The 18,770-nt window shown below is 33.5% G+C and overlaps 4 protein-coding genes across 4 annotated transcripts; 2 read left to right on the top strand and 2 right to left on the bottom strand.

Annotated features, from left to right (window-relative positions):
• The first annotated feature begins 370 nt into the window (after positions 1 to 370).
• LOC137824089 (uncharacterized) lies at positions 371 to 6,146 on the top strand. The gene is made up of 7 exons (XM_068629544.2): positions 371 to 813; positions 2,282 to 2,422; positions 2,524 to 2,889; positions 3,385 to 3,630; positions 4,114 to 4,206; positions 4,733 to 4,933; positions 5,663 to 6,146. The coding sequence occupies exons 1-7, from the start codon at positions 442 to 444 to the stop codon at positions 5,876 to 5,878; spliced, it is 1,635 nt and encodes a 544-aa protein (XP_068485645.1). The 5' UTR covers positions 371 to 441; the 3' UTR covers positions 5,879 to 6,146.
• Positions 6,147 to 7,867: 1,721 nt separating this feature from the next.
• On the bottom strand, positions 7,868 to 10,731 carry LOC137823535 (protein FATTY ACID EXPORT 5). Its single transcript, XM_068628722.2, has 3 exons — positions 10,302 to 10,731; positions 8,776 to 8,863; positions 7,868 to 8,218 (listed from the first exon to the last, which is right to left on the bottom strand). Exons 1-3 carry the CDS (start codon positions 10,498 to 10,500, stop codon positions 8,146 to 8,148), a joined length of 360 nt encoding a protein of 119 aa, XP_068484823.1. The 5' UTR covers positions 10,501 to 10,731; the 3' UTR covers positions 7,868 to 8,145.
• A 2,797-nt stretch (positions 10,732 to 13,528) lies between these two features.
• LOC137823785 (DTW domain-containing protein) lies at positions 13,529 to 15,551 on the top strand. The gene has a single exon (XM_068629054.2). The coding sequence runs from the start codon at positions 13,692 to 13,694 to the stop codon at positions 14,955 to 14,957; it is 1,266 nt and encodes a 421-aa protein (XP_068485155.2). The 5' UTR covers positions 13,529 to 13,691; the 3' UTR covers positions 14,958 to 15,551.
• On the bottom strand, positions 15,516 to 18,316 carry LOC137823784 (purple acid phosphatase 18). Its single transcript, XM_068629053.2, has 5 exons — positions 18,010 to 18,316; positions 16,653 to 17,321; positions 16,296 to 16,484; positions 16,119 to 16,207; positions 15,516 to 15,972 (listed from the first exon to the last, which is right to left on the bottom strand). The coding sequence occupies exons 1-5, from the start codon at positions 18,160 to 18,162 to the stop codon at positions 15,774 to 15,776; spliced, it is 1,299 nt and encodes a 432-aa protein (XP_068485154.2). The 5' UTR covers positions 18,163 to 18,316; the 3' UTR covers positions 15,516 to 15,773.
• Positions 18,317 to 18,770: the final 454 nt, after the last annotated feature.

The raw sequence follows: 18,770 nt of genomic DNA on the forward strand, positions 1-18,770 counted from the left end.
AACACCGAGTATCGAATACCAAGATCTCACTTGAGCGTCAGAGTATCTTTTGTAGGTATCATCCGAACTTAGAGTTCACGAAGACGAGAAGTAGAGAAACAATAGAAGGATATCCAAGCTTAAACTTCACAAAAGACGAGAAGTGGAGAAACGATAAAAGGACGTAAAGACTGTTTCGAGAAGAAGGAAGAAAAGGTAGAGATATCGAAAAGAGAGTTGGTTCCACCGTTTAAGAATAGTTATCATTTTTAATAAATTATAATAAAAAAAAGTTTGTGTGGAAAGGGTGTGTTGATATAATTTCGGGAAATATTATTAAGTAAAACTTCTGTATTTAATTATTTAATTAAGTAAAAGATAAAAAAATAATAATAAATAAAGAAATAACAAACAAGAAGAAGAAGAACAAATTCCAACGATTTCCACACCGAAGAAGATGGAATGAGGAGCAGAGTTGACTCTTCAGAAAACGGTTTCAGGTGTAATTTCTTGAGCTTCCATCGTGCCATGGCGAAGTTGGCGTGGCTGCTGCTGCTCCTCATATCGCTGACCGTGCCGGGCCTCCAAGTTTGGGCCCTGAAACCGCCGTTTCACGTGCGAGACGTGCTTCCTCTGCTGCCGAGACAGGTGTCGTGGCCCATCCTCAACCGCCTCAACAGTGCCGTGGATATCCTTCCCGTCTTCGTCGGCGCCGCTTCTTCTCCGGACAACGTTCTCGACTGGAAGGGCGCCTGCTTCTACAAGAACACAGCATGGATGGTGTTTCACAACAAGAGCCTCACTGAATATGGCGGCGGAACCCTTCACCTTAAGGTTGCTTTCTCTTCTGTTTCAATTCAAGTGTTGGAAAATCTAGGTCACTTAGTTTTGCTCAAAAACCAATTCAAATTTTATTTGACTTGTTTTTTGTAATGAACTTCTATTCGGTCCTCATGTAGGTAGCAGTGTATAGGATGTTCATTGCTTAGGATTAACCCCATCGATCACAGAATTCAAACCAATTAAGTTGGCTTGAATTTTGAAACTATTTGGATCCAATTTGAACCAAACCAATTAAATTCAACGGTGATTGGATTGGGTTTCTGACAAACCCTAACCAAACCAATGATATTAATTTTTTCATTATTAGTTATTATGCCTGGAGTTTTATGATAATCTATTTATAATAAAATATATTGTTTTACCTCTTAGTGACACAAATATGTTTGAGTTTTTGGTCAAAATCATGTATTTGTTTCATATGGTTAAAATAGAATTTTATATTTCTGCATAGCATTGGACCTGATTGAGTTGAATCAAATCAACCCATTCGTTGGTCTGGTTCAGGTGTAAAAAAAATTGGAAAATCAAAACCGTTCTAAATCAATAAAAGTGATTGGTTCTGATTTTATTTTCGTCTAAATCTTATCCAAACTAACCCATAAGATTAACAATAAATATATTATTTTCCGAAACAATTTTATTAAATTGATCCCAGTCTCTCGATAAATGTATTACTTTTATTGAGACAAATTGAGTAATTAATTTAGAGATAAGTTAAAGTTTAAATGATTAATATTTCATTGAAAATTGCGAACATCAATCAATTATAATTTTTGCTGTAAAGCTAAAACTGCAGTAATTAAGATGATCGGGGAAGGACTATGTGAATTTCGATTGATGAAACTTGTGAGCCCGAAAGATAGTTAAGACCAAACAAATCTTCATATCGCGTGGTTGAGGAAAATTGGCCATATTCATTAGTGTTTTGTTGTTTTTTTATTGGTTTAATTAATCAGTCCCTATAACTTTTCTTTCAGTCCCTGTACCTGAAAACTCCACCTTTGTCCTCTGCTAACTAGGTATTTTGGTAAATGGAGAAACAAAGACTAAAACTTAAAAACAATGGTTCATTTATGACTAAAAATCGCAGAGTTTTTGGATATAGAAACTGAAATGAAAAAGTTGATGATGAGGTAATGGGACCAAATGATTACTTAAACATTTTTTTATTTAAAAATAAGGCTCAAAGAGTAGGTGTGATTAAGAGTGTATTCTGAATATCAGAATGCATAGATTATGTTACGTGATTGAATTGTAATTTGGTGGATTTTGGTTGGATATTTGTCATTTGAAAGGTTCAGAAATCTGCCTCTGGTGTTTCTCTTATACTGCATTAGAGGAGTTAAGCCAAGTTATTGAATGTCAGTATTTTGTATTTGTCTTCTCCCTCTTTATATGTGCACGTATGGATTTGGGATTCAGTGGGAGCTGATTGATTTATACCTATGCGCTGATCTAGGTTAGCGATGCTCACAGTTGGACATGCATGGATCTGTATATTTTTGCTACCCCATATCGTGTAACATGGGATTACTATTTCCTGGCCCGGGAGCATACACTTGAGATCAAAGCATGGGAAGGAAAAGCTGAGTACGAGTATGTAAGTGGCTTTCTTTGTTTTGTAGACTGTCACTAAGTAGTGCTTCTTGAAATTTGAAACACATTTTTGTTTCAGAGATCCTTAACCTCTTTTGCAAACAGGTGAAAAACCATGGATTATCAATTTTCCTCTTGCAAGCTGGGATGTTGGGGACCCTTCAAGCACTTTGGGAGGTCTTCCCTCTATTTACAAATACTGGATGGGGTGAGAACTCCAATATTAATTTTTTGGAGAAACACATGGGAGCTTCTTTTGAAGTGCGCCCTCAGCCTTGGGTTACAAATGTCAGTACTGATGACATCCATTCTGGAGATTTCCTTGCCATTTCGAAAATACGAGGTCGGTGGGGTGCTTTTGAGTCTCTAGAGAAGTGGGTTAGTGGAGCTTATGCTGGTCACACTGCCGTTTGCCTAAGAGACTCCAATGGGAAGCTTTGGGTTGGAGAGTCGGGACATGAAAATGAAAAGGTAAAATATTTAAGTTGCATTACATCTATTAGTTATGGGCTAGATTTATTATATTTCATAGCATTGTTTTATCAATATCATATGAATCACGATTTGTATATTGATTCAACTACCATTCTTCATAGTTATTTCATGGTAATTTCATTAATATTTTATATTTTCAACCTTAGAAACTAATATTTCTTGAATCCTATGCAATTTTAGGTTTTGATACAATTTATAAAGAATTTTTTAAGTTCCTTAAGCTAACCATGTTATAATCAGAATACAAGATTTGTTCTGTGTTTCAGTTTGAAAAAGTGATTGAAATCAATTCATGGTATTTATCATGTTAACATATATAGATTTTCTTTTATGACAAATAATTCATCATGGTAGGTTGATTGTTTGAGCAATGACGGTAAAAGTATAGTAGTTTGTAAACTCTGCAGCAGCATTTGCACTTTGCAGTCAAGTTGCTAGCTTTATAATTCCTTCCTCATCTTTTGTTTGCAGGGAGAAGATGTAATTGCTTTGATGCCGTGGGAAGAATGGTGGGACTTTGAACTGAATAAAGATGATTCCAATCCCCACATTGCACTGCTTCCGTTGCACCCTGACTTGCGTGCCAGGTTTAATGAGTCTGCAGCATGGGAGTATGCACTGAGCATGATAGGAAAACCTTATGGTTACCATAACATGATCTTCAGTTGGATAGACACTTTAAATGGAAACTATCCGCCCCCCTTAGATGCTAATGTGGTATTGATTTAATCAGTTCTGCAAAAATTTCATTTTATCTGTGTTAACGTTAGATTCAACTATATTGAGTTTTTGCACTGTTATGCCAAGCTTGAGCATTTTTTGCCTACAACTTTCTAACAATTATATGAATTATTTCAAACAGAGAATAAAATAGACCATGTTGTGATCTTGCTGAAATTTCAACATGAACCTTGTACTAAAATGTTTAAATAGTATAAACTTTTTGTTTGAATTAAAGTACCATAGGCTCGTGTAGCTTTATGTGTGATTCACACATAGGAAGACCATTGTTATTCAAGAAAAAGTTCATTCACATAAAGAAAAAAATGATGGATAGATTCACTAAATGTGGTAGCAATTATTGACTATGCGTGGTCTCTATCTTCTGCCCGTTCCATCTTTTGTATGTTTTAGCCACATGCTACATAGCTTAATGGTTTATGAATGAGTCTTTGGAGCATTTATTTTATTGCTCTGCAGGTTGCTTGCGTTATGACAATTTGGAATCAAATCCAACCTGAGTATGCGGCAAATATGTGGAATGAAGCCCTGAACAAAAGACTTGGAACTAAAGTATGCTGCAATCTGGTTTCTTGCTCCAATACACACACTTGAAAAAAGAGAAATAATAAGCATTATTCTTTTTATCAGAAAATTTACTATAGGTAGACATGTATGCTAAATTACATTATTAATACTGAAATCTCTTAAATGTGGAAACTAGAAATTTAAATAATACACAAAGCTAAGTGCATAATTCACATGTTACAAAAATATAACATTTTATTCTCACTCTAAGCAAGATTATGATACACAATCTAAACATTTTTGGCTCATGATAGTAAATTAAATAAATTTATTCAATTATCTAGCATAGGTGATAAGATGCTTGTGATGTGATCAATTCCATTTATTAGTAAGCAATCTGCAATTGGAATTCATTTATATATATGAATGATTATTGGAGGTATTCTTGGACCCTTAATTTATAACATATGACAGACTACGCATCTCATTCTTTAATAACTGCTTTGTCATAATATGAGATTTCCCCTTAGTTAAAATAAGTGAACCATGTAGCCCTTTTGTGTTTCTACAGGGACTTGACCTTCCAGAAGTTTTAGTGGAAGTTGAAAAGCGTGGATCATCTTTTGATGAACTGCTGACAATTCCTGAACAGGATGATTGGGTCTATACTGACGGGAAGTCAACATCTTGCATTGCTTTTATACTTGAGATGTACAAGGAGGCAGGGCTGTTTGGTCCAATTGCTAGTTCTGTTCAAGTCACAGAGTTTACGGTGAGTTTGCTGGAAAGTTTGGTTTCTGTCTTTTGGACAGAAGTACTAAGTTTTTTATTTATTTTACTCCTACTCAATTTATTGGATCAATTGAGCATATATAGTTTATGGTTGTGTAGTTTTTTTTTTTGTGTGTTCTTGAAGCTTACAGCCATTTTAACTAAATTGTTGTGAAAATGGTTTAGCAAATTCCCTGAGTTTCACCTATCTGTGGAGATGTTTCATTCAGTGAAATCAGGCAGAAGTATTTATTCCATCATTATTAAGCAGGAAACATGAATATACAGCATTGACAAATGGACCATCTGTGTTTGTTCAAAGGATAGGGGGGTGGGAATAAATAAATTCATTGTCATACCCTTATGTGCAATAATAAAACCATTAGGCTCAAATATTTGAATTAAGGACACTAGTTTGCAATTTGCATAGTCCACAAACTTCAGGAACATTTCCTTTATTCCAAAACCCCCAGGATTAGAGGGGAAATAGAAATGGAGGAGACGGAATTTTGTCTCCTTATTTCATCTCCAAAATTTTGAACCAAACAAGGGATTTCTGTAAAAATCCTTCTCCTCCCCTCCAACCAAACGCTACATAGGTAAATTTGCAGGTGAAATAAGGTTGTTTAGCAAGGTTGATATTAGTTCATGATACAAGTTAAAAACATTTCAATATTGTAGTTTCTTGACCACGCGCATATGGGGCTTAATTTTTGTGCAATAAATGCAGATAAAAGATGCTTACATTCTCAATTTTTTTGAGAACAATTCTAGTCGCTTACCAAAATGGTGCAATGATGGAGACACGGTGAAGCTTCCTTACTGTCAAATAAAAGGCAAGTATCGAGTGGAATTACCTGGATACAACAGCATGGAACCATACTCTCATATGAATGAAAGGTGCCCTTCTCTTCCTCCAAAGTATTCCAGACCCAAGAATTGCTAGCATTGGGCTATTGCGTCACCAGATTATTTCATCTTCTAGACTTGCATTGCTTAGGACATGTCAAATCAATTATTGTTGTATCCATTTCCTTGTTAGAAAAAAAGTTCAAACAATTCGATATTGTGTATATATATTCTTATAACTTGTTTTAGACATTCACGTAATTTGGATTATCTATGTAGCTAGATTAAACAGTGTAAATACATGGACTTGAATATCTGTACTTTGTGCAGAATTAACTTTGAATAAGTTTCATACGTAATTTTTTTTTCAAAGTCTTGCATCTGCATTTTTTTTCTGTAAAATGAGTTTGGCAGCTATGAAAGAATTGAAAACTTCAAAATTCTGCCTTAGCAATTGTTGTTTGCTCCAATTCAGCACTTGAATGTAAAACTTGTTAGAGTGTGCTCACTCATTTCTTGGAATTCAATTGTGAGTTGAAGTTATACTAAGTGTAAAATTAATATTTTAAAATAAATCATTGAATTGGTCAAGATATTCGTTGGAAGTTTAATGGTTAAATTGATGTGAAACCCATATTGATAAAATTATTTGTAACATTAAAAATACATTAAATAATATTAATAATATATAATAACGAAATTTTATGATACTGAAAGCTGAAAAATAAAACATAAATTTATAAATGTTTAACATTTAAAACAATATAAAATTTTAAATAAAGTTAGTGTGATATACTTAAATTGAAATCTAAATAATATATTAATATTTTTTTAAAAAGAGTTGTAAAAATAAAAGAAGAAAATGGCTAATATTTATTTTTATTGAACCCGTTTTTTTACTAGTTTGATCGGTTTTGTGATTTTGTGCATGATCAATTTTATGTCTCAGCTGACTTTGATATGAACTGGTTTCTAATTAGAATAACCGGAAAGTATCTTGGTAGAAATGATTAAGTTGAGTAACATACAAGTCCCATATATTTATTATTTTAATGTTTTATGTTTTGGTTTATAATAACTCAGACGAGTATGATAGAATTGTTTTATTATTTTAATGTCTTCTCATTTGTACCAAAATCTGAAGTTCATGAAGTTGTTCATCCTTCACAAACTTTTGTTATTCTTACCATGTTAGTTCATCTAATAATCCTTCATTTCTTGTTGTTCCTATTATCATCATTTGTCTCGTTTATTTGAAATGAGTCTCATTTCAAAGACCAAGATAAGTTTCATTGATGGAACCATAGAAGCTCCCAATCATACCAGCTTATTATTTCCAACATGGCAAAGAGTCAATATGTTTGTTGTTTCTTGAATGCTCAGGATTGTTTCTCCACCCATCATACAGAGCATCATCTGTATGGACAATGTCTTTAACATATAAAATCATTTAAAGAAGAGGTACTCACGAGACATAATGTATATTTCTGATCATCAAGACATGATTTCTTTTTTCAAACAACATTCTAATAATGCTGAACAAAATCATGAAGGCTCAAAGACAAAATTAATATTAACTTCTTTCTATAAGCCTTGTATCCATATCCTTTTTTATTTTTATTTTTTTTTACTTCAAAAGTTGCTTTTAAACAATGTTAAAAATAAATAAATTCTTTTCTTTAAAGCACAACTTTTGAAAATCATTTTACAAAATATATTTTGGAGAGTTTTTCCATCCCAGGTTTCATATGGTTAGATAAGAATGGAAAAAGACGTCAATTAGAGAGTGTCAACATACACTTAAGATAATCTTCAACTTACAAAGTAATTTTGCCAAAATTTTTGTAATTTAAATTAACCTAAACCATTTTATATGATAATATCAAAATCAATTATAAATTTATTAAAAAGACCATCATTATGTTACACATGTGGCAAGCCCAATTACGCTGGACTTGAGGGGATGTATTGAAAAAAATTCAAGTCACACGTAAATTAGAAATAATGTTAAAATAAAATGCAGACCAAACAATCCTCAGATTGACAATGTAATTTGTTCAAGCAGACTCAAACTGAGAAATGTAAATTTGTTGACGGGTCAAATAACAAGTATTGATACATTTAATTTGGAAGTTCCATGGAGTTTGTCAAGTGTGCAACAAATATGAGCCAGATTTTCAGTTAAACAACCAGTGGTAGGTATGCTAAGAAAAAGAAAGTGATATACCTTTTGTTCTCCCTACGTGTAAAAAGAAAATGACAACAACAACAACTACCTTTTGTTCCATACACTTTGAAATCACTAAGTACAATGATATACCTTAACCATCTAAGGCATGAAGGTTAACCCACAAATATGTATTATCACTCAGCCTTGGTGGGGAGATGGTTGCCACCAGTTGCCCATTTGTAGAGATAAAACAGAGTCATGAGAGCACTGCAAGAAAAAGACAGACATGTTCTTAACCCTATATACACACACATAAGCAACATTTTACAAATAACAAACACCCTTACAAATGCATATAATGAATGCAGACACAGTTAGGATCAACAAGCAAGGAAATTATATTGATTACAATGGTTCTTAGCGACAGGTGTGGAGCAATTGGACAAAGCATAGATTAAGTATCCAAGTTGTTGATTTCTGACTTCAAATTTGGAACATAATATATAGATCTTCAAATAAGCAATGTGAAGTTAAAAATAAATTTTAGAACATGCATAAACAAATTGGGGTAATAGCACATAAAATTATTTCTTTTATTCTGAAAATACTCGTAATGATGAAGCTTTGATTATTTAATAAGAGTTTAAAGAACAGATTATTTTCATGCATGTATTTACTTTTCAAAAAATGTGGTCATGGATTTATAATCTACAAACTAATCTTATTCAACAATTAACTCTCCATAGTTTAAATTCAGTTGTTATAACTGAGAGTAAACTATTTTTAAAATGAGTTTGGGTACTTCTAATCAATCCTTTGATTACCTGATTCCTGCAACAAGACCAGCAGGCATAATCTTGGATGTTTCCAAATATCGCTGCCCCATAACCCAAGTTAGTATGGCTGCACAAACTGTTTCACAATATACAAAATTAGAAAAATAAAAAAACACAGAACATTACTCCAGCTAATGTGAGTGGACCATAATTCAGTGATCATGTCAGATGAATACAGAGCAACAGACATACATTCCCAGTATAAACACAGAGATACTCATAGATCCTATACATTGATCATAAGTTATAACTTCCGACTTAATAAAATATTCTTGATTAATTTTTAGTTTTGACATATGACAATGTAATCTGATGCATCTCTACCCCTGGCAAAGTTTCTGTGCAGACCTTCTACTATGTAATAAGATTAAAACACACAAAAAAAGACATTTCTCACACATTGCATAAAGGTTACCCATTTGATTTCAATAGCCCGAGAAATTTTAAATACATTTATTAGAAACTCTTGTGTGTTGCAAATAATAGGCATTATTATAATAAACCATGCACCTAAGATATCTCGATCAGGCTACATGCATCCACTGATGCTTCAATGTCATTCACCAATATCCATATACAACCTCTTTCTCAACTACTTGACAGTAACTTAAAATACATCTATGTATCTCTTCCTCTTAATCACTTGAAATAGAAAGTAGTACACGAAAAAGCACCATAGTTGAGTATCTTGGAAACCCTTGGGGGATAGAGGGACTAACCCTCATGATTTATTAAGTCGACGGATTTTTCTCATACTTTCAATTTCATTGTTGTTGGTATTGACATGCAGAAGACTCTATATGATGGATTAGTTCTTAAGAGTTTTATCCTGATAGAGTGAATATCATCTTTTCTTCAACTTCGAATCGGTTTATTCACATCTTTCATTTGTGAATATTTTTATCACAAATCGATCTCCATTAATAAATAGCATTAATAAATAGTAATAAATTGAAAGAGTATTTCAGTATATATACGTTTCTAAATGTTTATCTTGACTCATTCCTGGAATTTTTGTGAAAGTTTCTTTTACTAATGCAAGAAAAAAAGTCGTCAATTTCGTTTGTTAGAACAGCTTCCATAGAGTCACAGTTGAGTTCAGATAAACTTCTCAACAAACATTTACAGACAACAAAAATAAAATGAATCCCAAATGGCACAATGAGTCAGACTTCTCCCACACAAGTTAAAACAACATATGCATGTTAACAACTTAGCTCTCTTATTCAATTTTTTTCGTAAGTTGATGCTTGAGATTCAAGAAAAATATTCTTTAGGAGAAAGAACCGAAATCCAACATTTCATAAAATCCGAAACGAATCGGACAAATATCGACGTCTTTCCTCACATCCATCTGAACAAACTCATCAAATCCCGAATTCCAGCACAGAACTCGTCTCGGATCTTGAATCGAGAACAAGTCAACTGTCACACGCGACGAAGCCAAACATTTCCTAACCAAAACAACAACAATAGTAACAATAACGAGAGGCATGGAAATAGATAGAATATACCGGTCTCGAGAGCGAGAGCGAGATAAGAGTTCTTTCGCTTGCCAAAGGCATTGAGACTGAGATAGCCGGCGATGATGAGAAGCAAACCGGAACCGGCGCCTCCGGCGAGAGAAGCTACGCTCCCTTTGGCTATGTACGCAAAGAGTCCACCACCAACTAGCATCAAACCGTAGGGTATCGTGAAGCAGAAATCGTGCATTTTTTCTTTCCTTTTCCCGCAAAATTCAGAATCCTTCAATTGGAAGAACGATTGAAACTGTGTGTGAGAGAGAGAGAGAAAAGGGAGCGTGGAACGCACAAGTCCAGTATTAACAACTCAACACAATTCCACTTGCTGCTTTAGAATTATTCACACATTCAACGCTTCAATTTTTAAAACTACATCTTCCATTTTTAACAATCAGAAAAAAAACAATTATAGAAATGAGATATAAATATGAGACTCCACCTCTTAAATCTTAAATAGTGTGTCAATGTCGATCATACGTATTGGATATTGTACAATACTCATAAGATACATATAGATAAAATGTTTAATTCAAAAATTATTTATTAAATTTTAAACAATTTTAATATCGTTTAAAATAATTATAAAAATAAAAAATATATTAATTTTTTAAAAATTTAAATTTATTGTATAAATTGTATCTTAATTGTAAAAATAATGAACAAATTATTTTGCATCAGCCAAGAAAAAAAATTGTTAAGAAAAAATCGAAAGATACTTATACACATAATTCTTTATTTTGAAAATTTATAATTATATAATATATAGATTTGTCTCGATGTGTCCTATATTAGATGTATCACCACGTTTATTTTGTATCAATGTTCGTGTTTATGCTATATAAGTGATGATGAGAATTTTTATAATATTATTCAAAAACAAATTATTATATATGATAAATTTGTTAACTTTATTTTACAAATTTTTTCTACTATGATCAGCTAATAAACTTATGGGGAAAATTATATAAACAATGTACTTATTATACATGAATGCCAGGGAATTATTTTTTTTTAGAAAATTAGAGATTAACAAATGTTTTTTAGTTTGACTAAAATATAAAGCCGAAGAAGATTAATTTGGAATTTGACTTTTGGTTTATTTAATTCAATTAGTTAAAGCGTTAGTTAGGGATCTTTATTGCGTAAAAAACATGGCAAGAATCGTTCTTGTCTTCTGTTTGGAATGTAAGTCTCCATCTTAAATTTATTTTTTAAGAATAAAAGGTTTATATGAGAATAAAAATAGTCTTATTTACTATTTATCTTTTTATTTAGAATAATTATATTTTTGTATTATATTTTTTTTTCATTTTTTATAAAAAAAAAACAGAATTCTCTTTTTTTTTCAACAACTTCCTTTTATGTTTCTTTTCCAAAATCATAACGATACAACTAAAGTTAATTCAACTCCTCGAACTAACAGCATTTCAGTACTGTTATAATAAAAAAAAAATTCCCCTGAATTAATTACTTAGTAAATTATTAGCTAAAATATATTAATTTTGCTTGATTATTATTATTACTTAAATGTGTTTACATGCTAGAAGAAGGTATAAATAATTTCGATTTATTTTGAAGTTGTTACCTGTTCTTGGAATTTGATCAAATAAGGTTTTTTTTTAACTATGTTCTCAGTACCAGTATTTTTTTAACAATTTTTTCACAAAATGTTTTCCCATATAAGGAAAGTTATATTTATTTTAATGTTTGTAAAATTATACGCTAGTCTCCAAATCTTAGCATTGAATTAGACTGGTCAATTTGGCCAGCCAATAGCCTGTGACTTTGACTCACATGGTTAGGGATTAAAAAGGCCCACAAAATTAAAAAATGTCTGTATAAGGCTAAGATGTTGTCAAAAAAAGAATCCATGGGCAAAGGCTAATACAATTATCATTTTTTAAAGTAAAAAACTTTTTTAAAATAAAAAATGCTTAAAAAGTTATTCAATTTAAATTTGAGCATAGTACGATAAAAAAAATGGATTGGAGTAACTAAGTTTTAACTTGGTACACATAAGTTTTCATCATATTAAATACAATTCAAGCCGAAATGAATAAAAATTAGGTCAGGTTGAGTTAAACATATCCAATCGTACTAAGTTAGGTCAAGTAAGAGTTATGATAACTTAAGTTATACTGAATTTATATCATGTCATGCAATTTCGAGCAAGTCATGCTAGACTAACCCATGTTAGACAAGTAAGATCATGTTTATTAGGTTGAGTTGAGTCGAGTTAGGCCCATTTGGGCTAAGTCGAGTTGGTCAATATCAGGTCAGGTCGAGTTGAGTCTAACTCGGATCAATTTGAACCCATCTTAGGACGAGATCTCATGCTCAAGTCATGTTTGATCCACCTTAAGTAAAGTCGAGTCAAGTCAGTCTAGTTGACTTGACCCCACCTCATACTGAGTTGACCAAACCCACCTCAGGTCATGTTAAGTTGGGTTCACCTTAGGTCAAGTCAAATTGGATTCATATGGAACCAAATCTAGTTGGATCCACATCAGGACAAGTCATGTTGAGTTGAGTAGAGTGAATCCCTTATTGGATTTAGTTAAGTTGGATCCACTTCGAGTTGAATAGAGTTGGGTCCATACTGGAAGTTCAAATCAAGCAAAAATTTAAACTAAGATAAAATTGACTAAAGTTGTATCCATGTTGGATAATGTTGGATTAGGCTAAACTCAAATTAGTATGGAGCAGTCTAATTAGGCAAAATAAATTGGACCTTGAACTTATAATTAAAGTACAAACAATACAAATTAATTAAGAACCAATCTATATTTAATATAAAATATTTAAAGATTATTTTAAAAATTTGTAACATTCTAAAAATATTTAGAATTTAATTGAATTTTTGTAAAGAATAAAACTCACTTTAGTCATCCTAACCTACTTTATACCTGAGTTTTGTAAGTAATAATTTTTTCAACCCACTTATTTTTATTTGGTGAAGAAGAATTTATTTAAAAGTGGATTAGAAGAATTTATTTAAGAGTGGATTAGACTTAACTCATGAACCATGAATTAAATTGACGGGCAATTTCTTCACGCGCCTCCATACAAAAATTAGAAGAAACAATCATCAATGTATCATAATCCATATGTTAATTATAGTGTACCAATATTTTATACAAGACCATTAGAAAAAAATATAAGTACCAAATAAATATAAATCTAAGTATTCAACTAAAATAATTCAAAAAATCTAATTAAAAAATATTAAATAATTCAAAAATACTCCGTCAATTATTTTTTTAAAAAATAACAAATGAAATATCATACTAAAGAAATAATAAAAATGAATGATACAACAATTCCACCGGTCTAATTCCCCAACCGTATTAGGGTTTTGTGTTGGAGGCCAAAATTATAGGGATGGGTTTTCTAGCTACCCGAATCCAAACAACCCCCTTGTTCAAGCTCAACCCTTCAAACGCTCACAAGCTCCTTCTGCGGAGAGTCACCAAGATTTCGATGTCGACAATGCAGGGCCATTCCAAAAGACCCATTTGCCCCTCTTGTTCCAAACCCACGCGAACGTGTCTCTGCTCTCGAATTCTGACACCGTGTTTGCAAAATTCCGTCCACGTAACCATTCTGCAGCACGCTCTTGAGCGTAACCACCCTCTCAATTCTACCAGAATCGCTAGATTGGGCCTCAAGAATCTCACCGTTGCAACTGTTTCTGATGTTAATTTCCAGGCCTGGTTCCAGATTCGCTTGTTGGATCCGAATTGCCAAACGGGTCGTGCTGGAAACGTGCAGAATGCACTCCTTTCTCGTCCGCATTGCGAATTTGGAGACACCCAGAAGTTGTTTTCTGAGAAAAATTCTAACTTGAACGAGACTGATTATGCTGAAAAATGTGGGTTCAGAAATGATCTTGGACCTTTTCTAGATTCTCCCACTCGTGCTGAAGTTGGGACTCAAGTGGGTACCACTGATGGTGCACTGGTGAATAATGAAGTTGAGAAAAATGCAATCCCTTCAAATTGTGGTTTAATTGGAGGTCTGCATGATGGTAATGGTAGGCTTGCTATTGATTTTGCCATTGGCAAATATGGTGCGGTTATCTCTCTGTCTCATATTTGGATAGCACAAGCACAATGTGAATCCCCCAAGTTAAGCTTTGACAATATTTTGGCTTATCCCGAAGCTTCTGAAGCACTCTCAGAAGGGTTTTTGGTGAAGAAGTTTCAGAGAAAGCAACTGAATAGGGATGCGGACTTGGAAGAAGAATGTGAAGAATTTGAGCTGGAGGTTTGTTCTGGATCAGTGTTACTATTTCCCTCTGACAAGGCTGTGAATATCAGTGACCTTGATGCTATTGGTTTTGAGGTGAAGAACTTGATTGTATTGGATGGGACATGGGCTAAGGCGAAAAGGATTTACAGTGAAAATCCTTGGTTGAATGTTTTGCCCCATGTGAAGTTGGAAGTGAATGAGGCGAGCTTATATAGTGATGTGAGACATCAACCTAAAGCTGGTTATTTGTCTACCATCGAGAGTATTGTATTTGCCTTGAAGGCAGTTGGGGAGAATCACGAGGCTTTGGATGGTCTCTTGGATACTTTTGAGTCCATGGTTGGTGATCAGAGACGCTGTAAAGAAGAGAGACTGAGCAAACACTTCTCCAGTTGAGGTTCTTTCTTCTTTAGGTTGATCAGCTTGAAAAAAAATGCTTAAACCCAAAACAGAAACTATTTACAATAAATCGTGAACCATGAACTTTGTAAGAGTATCCACATTATGCACATTGCTCAGTGATGTTCTCAAGAAAATAGAGGACAGCCTGTCCCCCTCCAGCTTTTTGAACAAAATCATGGTTGCACATGCTAACTGGTCTCAACATCAAAGCAAGAGACATTACACAAAAAACAGCAGAAACATCCAAAGCTATCCAACCACTGGTGATAATGTAAAATGGAGATAATAGTCCACAAACAACATGGAGAAAGAAAAATGGAGGGGGGGGAGGAAGGGAAAAGATTTTACCCGCCTCATTTCACCAGATACAGATATCTATTATTAGAACTTAGTTTGTTTGTCTACATATATCTTTGCAAAACTTGCTATGATGGATTAAATGTGTTGGTGCGTAGGTATGATGAGTTAAATTTCAATCGAATCCTGATAATTAATTGTATCTTTTTGATCTAGTGTCAAGAGCTTGATTCAACTAAATGTAAGCAGATTATATTTATCAAATTAGGCAAACCCTGAACATTTCATTTAGCCTCTTTTTTTTCCTGAATTTTTTAATATTTGAATACATATACCAGCAAAACCAGCAGCAATATACTGGAATACCTGACATTTTTCCACTCTACCGCAAGTGATACATTGTAAACTAAGGTATTGTTTCTTTGTCTATATTTTTATATACCAGACTTATGCTGATCCACATTTAAGGAACAACAGTTGCAGATACAACTCTTAGGGTATCATAAGTGTACTTCAGAGTTCACGTGTCTTCTGATCAACGCATCCTGAGGTGACCAAAGAGTTTATCCAGATATCATCAACTTTTACTGAATTGTCATCATCGTTCCTGTGCCAACTCCAGAAAGCATGAGTGGAGTTTACTATCTTCAGCTCACCATGACCAAAACTGGCTTCACGGAATTCTGACCACTTTGGCTGTGGGTTTATATACCTGTCAATAAACAATCTTGTAAGGACACATCTAGCAACATCGAAAGAAAAACAAATTTCAGGCTGCATGCATCTGATAAACCTCAATATAGTTTTTTTAACACAAAGCAATTCAGAGAACAGAATGTTTCTGGCTGTGAAACTTACTTCCGAGCTAAGCCTTCCCTGTTTCCTCCATCACCTATAGTTATATGGACGGCACCACAAGGATCCAATCTTCCATCATACACACGTTTCTGACAATCAGAGTATTAAATTTTAAACCCAGTTTTCATCAAATGGGTGCTTACGAAGAAAATAACATGCTAAACCATAAAGACATACCGAACGTTCATAAGCGTGAACATGACCAGCAATAACTAAATCAACACTAGCAGCATAAAGCAACGGCTCCATAGCTGCCATCATATCATCCCCTGCACCTTGATGGGCCCTGTTACTATTATACCACGGTACATGAAATGACACAAGCAACCAAGGTGTCCTTTTCCTATCTACCTTTGACAGATCTTCCTGGAGACGAAGCATGAATGAAAATTAAAGGGTGAAAAAAAAGTGGTCCAAAGTTGTCTTCTATATAAAACCAGTGTAATGTAAAAAAAGACAAATATCCATGATCAAGGCCTGCAACACACTTATCCAACTAAAGTAATTCTTGATCAATAGGTAAAATCAACTAACCTTTAGCCATCTATATTGGTCAGAGTACACATCATAATCTGCATAGGAGCCAAGCATGATAACGTGCACACCTGCAACTTCAAAAGAATAGTAAAGATTTGAAGTTGATCCACTTTCCTCAAATGGCATTTTCCATCTGGAATTATAGGACACAAACTTGTCCGTTAACAAGGGTATGTTCTCTTCTTCATGGTTTCCCTCTGTCACCATCCATGGCCTTGTACTAGCAAGCGGCTCCACCAGTTCCCCAAAACTGTCCCACAGATGCTGCATGCAATCAGCATATGAAAGGTCTCCTGGAAGCAGGTAGACATCATAATGACACTGGTCAATGTGAGCCAATGTTGATTTGGTCCAGCCAGTTTGACCAAGATCACCAGCCACAGCAAAAACAATTGGAAATTGGTTTGGAGGAGTTTTGAGCTGGAACCCAGGGCCTTTTCCCCCACACCGGTAAAAGTACACAGTATTGTCTTCCAAAGGTCCAATTACAACATGGTGTATCTTTCCTGAGCTATATAAGATGTAGTTATAAGAGGTGAACTCTCCTTCAGCAATTGAGTCATATCTCCCAGGTAAAGTTCCATATTCTACATATGAGGGTGAACGTTTATCATCGGTTATCCATGTAACTCTGATGTGCTTCTCTCCTGCCAAAGAAATATGTACCTGCAACAAACATTTGACATCAAAGAAACTGAACTTTAGTAGTCAAATATAAACCCAATAAAAAGAGTGTCAGAAATTGGGGATGAAGTCTGAATATCATAAGCATATCATAGAAGAAAATAAGAAAAAAAAGTAAAAATCTTTCGCATAAGTTAAAATTACTAGTTTATAAGTAAAATAGTTTGTAAAAGCTCTCTGAAAACTAATTTTAATTTTGGATTTTTTTTTTTCTTCAAGCTTATCTTATCCTAATATGACCATAAGTCAAACCCCATATGTATGATAGAATCTCAGTTTGAAACTGCTACCAGAACGAAGAGCAAATAGGTGGATACAAACAAACCATACAATTACAGTCTGCTAACTCTAATTTCTTTATTATTCTCCACGAAACACAAATTTGAGCTAAAAATGAAGCTAACAACTGGTACTCGCCTTTTAGAAGCAAAGAACCTTCTACTTCAAATTATTAAATCCAATAAAACAAACAACTTTCAGTGTATCAGGAATAGAAAACAATTTAGAAAATATAACCCTGCATAAGAAAAAAACTGAACCCATAACCCAATCCAAAACAAAAGAAATCGGACACTGTAAGGCTTATCAAAAGGGAAATAAATAACAGAAAACTGGAAAAAGGGATAAACAAAAAGTGGTATTTTCTGGAATGAAAGTGAGGTTGATTGACCTGTTGAGGATAAGAGGAAGGGGCCTTGGAAATTGAATACCATGGAACGGCTAAGGTTTTACGAGGAAGAGGGCGAAGGTATTCAGATTCAACCGTGGCTGTTGAAAAAAGAAGCGTTAGAATCAGAAACAGTTGGTGTTTCGGTTGTTCCATATGAACATGATACAATTGTAGTGTATGGCGTGATATCAGTGTCTGCCTGAGACAACAAAGTACTTGCTTCCACTTCAATCCTTCTTTCTACTTTCTATCATCGCCCATGACATCATCAAATTCATCGTTTTATATCTTATTCCTAATTATAACCAATTCACCATTTTTTTCATTCTCATACAAATATTCACCTTCTACTTTTTCTATTCAAAATTAAATAAAATATTAATATTCTACTAAAACTGTTTGATTTTCATGGTTGAAAATTTAAACATGTAATTAAATATTTATGAAAAATTAAATTACATATTTGTACCGGTTTGATCTGTACTATACTGGATGTCTCATATCCAAACAAGACTGGATCTATACTACACTCTATGTCTCATATCCAAATAAGACTGACCGACACGATTAAAATCATTACGTTTAAACAAAAGATTAACAAGACTAGTCAGTCGTCAACCATTAGGTAATACATTCTTAACTATAATTCAAATTTCCAATACGATCCAGTAACAAATGATCTATAATAATCATATAAATAAGCATAGATTTCAATAATCAAATATGTCATCCTCCATACTAGTATTAAGTATCAAACACTG

This window comes from Phaseolus vulgaris, chromosome 8 (genome assembly GCF_051622355.1).
Source record: "Phaseolus vulgaris cultivar YP4 chromosome 8, ASM5162235v1, whole genome shotgun sequence".
NCBI lineage: Eukaryota > Viridiplantae > Streptophyta > Magnoliopsida > Fabales > Fabaceae > Phaseolus > Phaseolus vulgaris.

Coding starts and splice junctions, on each gene's coding strand:
- LOC137823535 (XM_068628722.2), bottom strand. CDS start 10,500: ATGCACGATTTCTGCTTCACGATACCCTACGGTTTGATGCTAGTTGGT. Junction 8,864..10,301: donor CGCTCTCGCTCTCGAGACCG/GTATATTCTATC, acceptor ATTGTGAAACAG/TTTGTGCAGCCATACTAACT. Junction 8,219..8,775: donor GGTCTTGTTGCAGGAATCAG/GTAATCAAAGGA, acceptor TTTTTCTTGCAG/TGCTCTCATGACTCTGTTTT.
- LOC137823784 (XM_068629053.2), bottom strand. CDS start 18,162: ATGGAACAACCGAAACACCAACTGTTTCTGATTCTAACGCTTCTTTTT. Junction 17,322..18,009: donor CTTCCTCTTATCCTCAACAG/GTCAATCAACCT, acceptor TGTTTGTTGCAG/GTACATATTTCTTTGGCAGG. Junction 15,973..16,118: donor AGGGAAGGCTTAGCTCGGAA/GTAAGTTTCACA, acceptor GTTTATTGACAG/GTATATAAACCCACAGCCAA.
- LOC137824089 (XM_068629544.2), top strand. CDS start 442: ATGAGGAGCAGAGTTGACTCTTCAGAAAACGGTTTCAGGTGTAATTTC. Junction 4,207..4,732: donor ACAAAAGACTTGGAACTAAA/GTATGCTGCAAT, acceptor GTGTTTCTACAG/GGACTTGACCTTCCAGAAGT. Junction 4,934..5,662: donor TTCAAGTCACAGAGTTTACG/GTGAGTTTGCTG, acceptor CAATAAATGCAG/ATAAAAGATGCTTACATTCT.
- LOC137823785 (XM_068629054.2), top strand. CDS start 13,692: ATGGGTTTTCTAGCTACCCGAATCCAAACAACCCCCTTGTTCAAGCTC.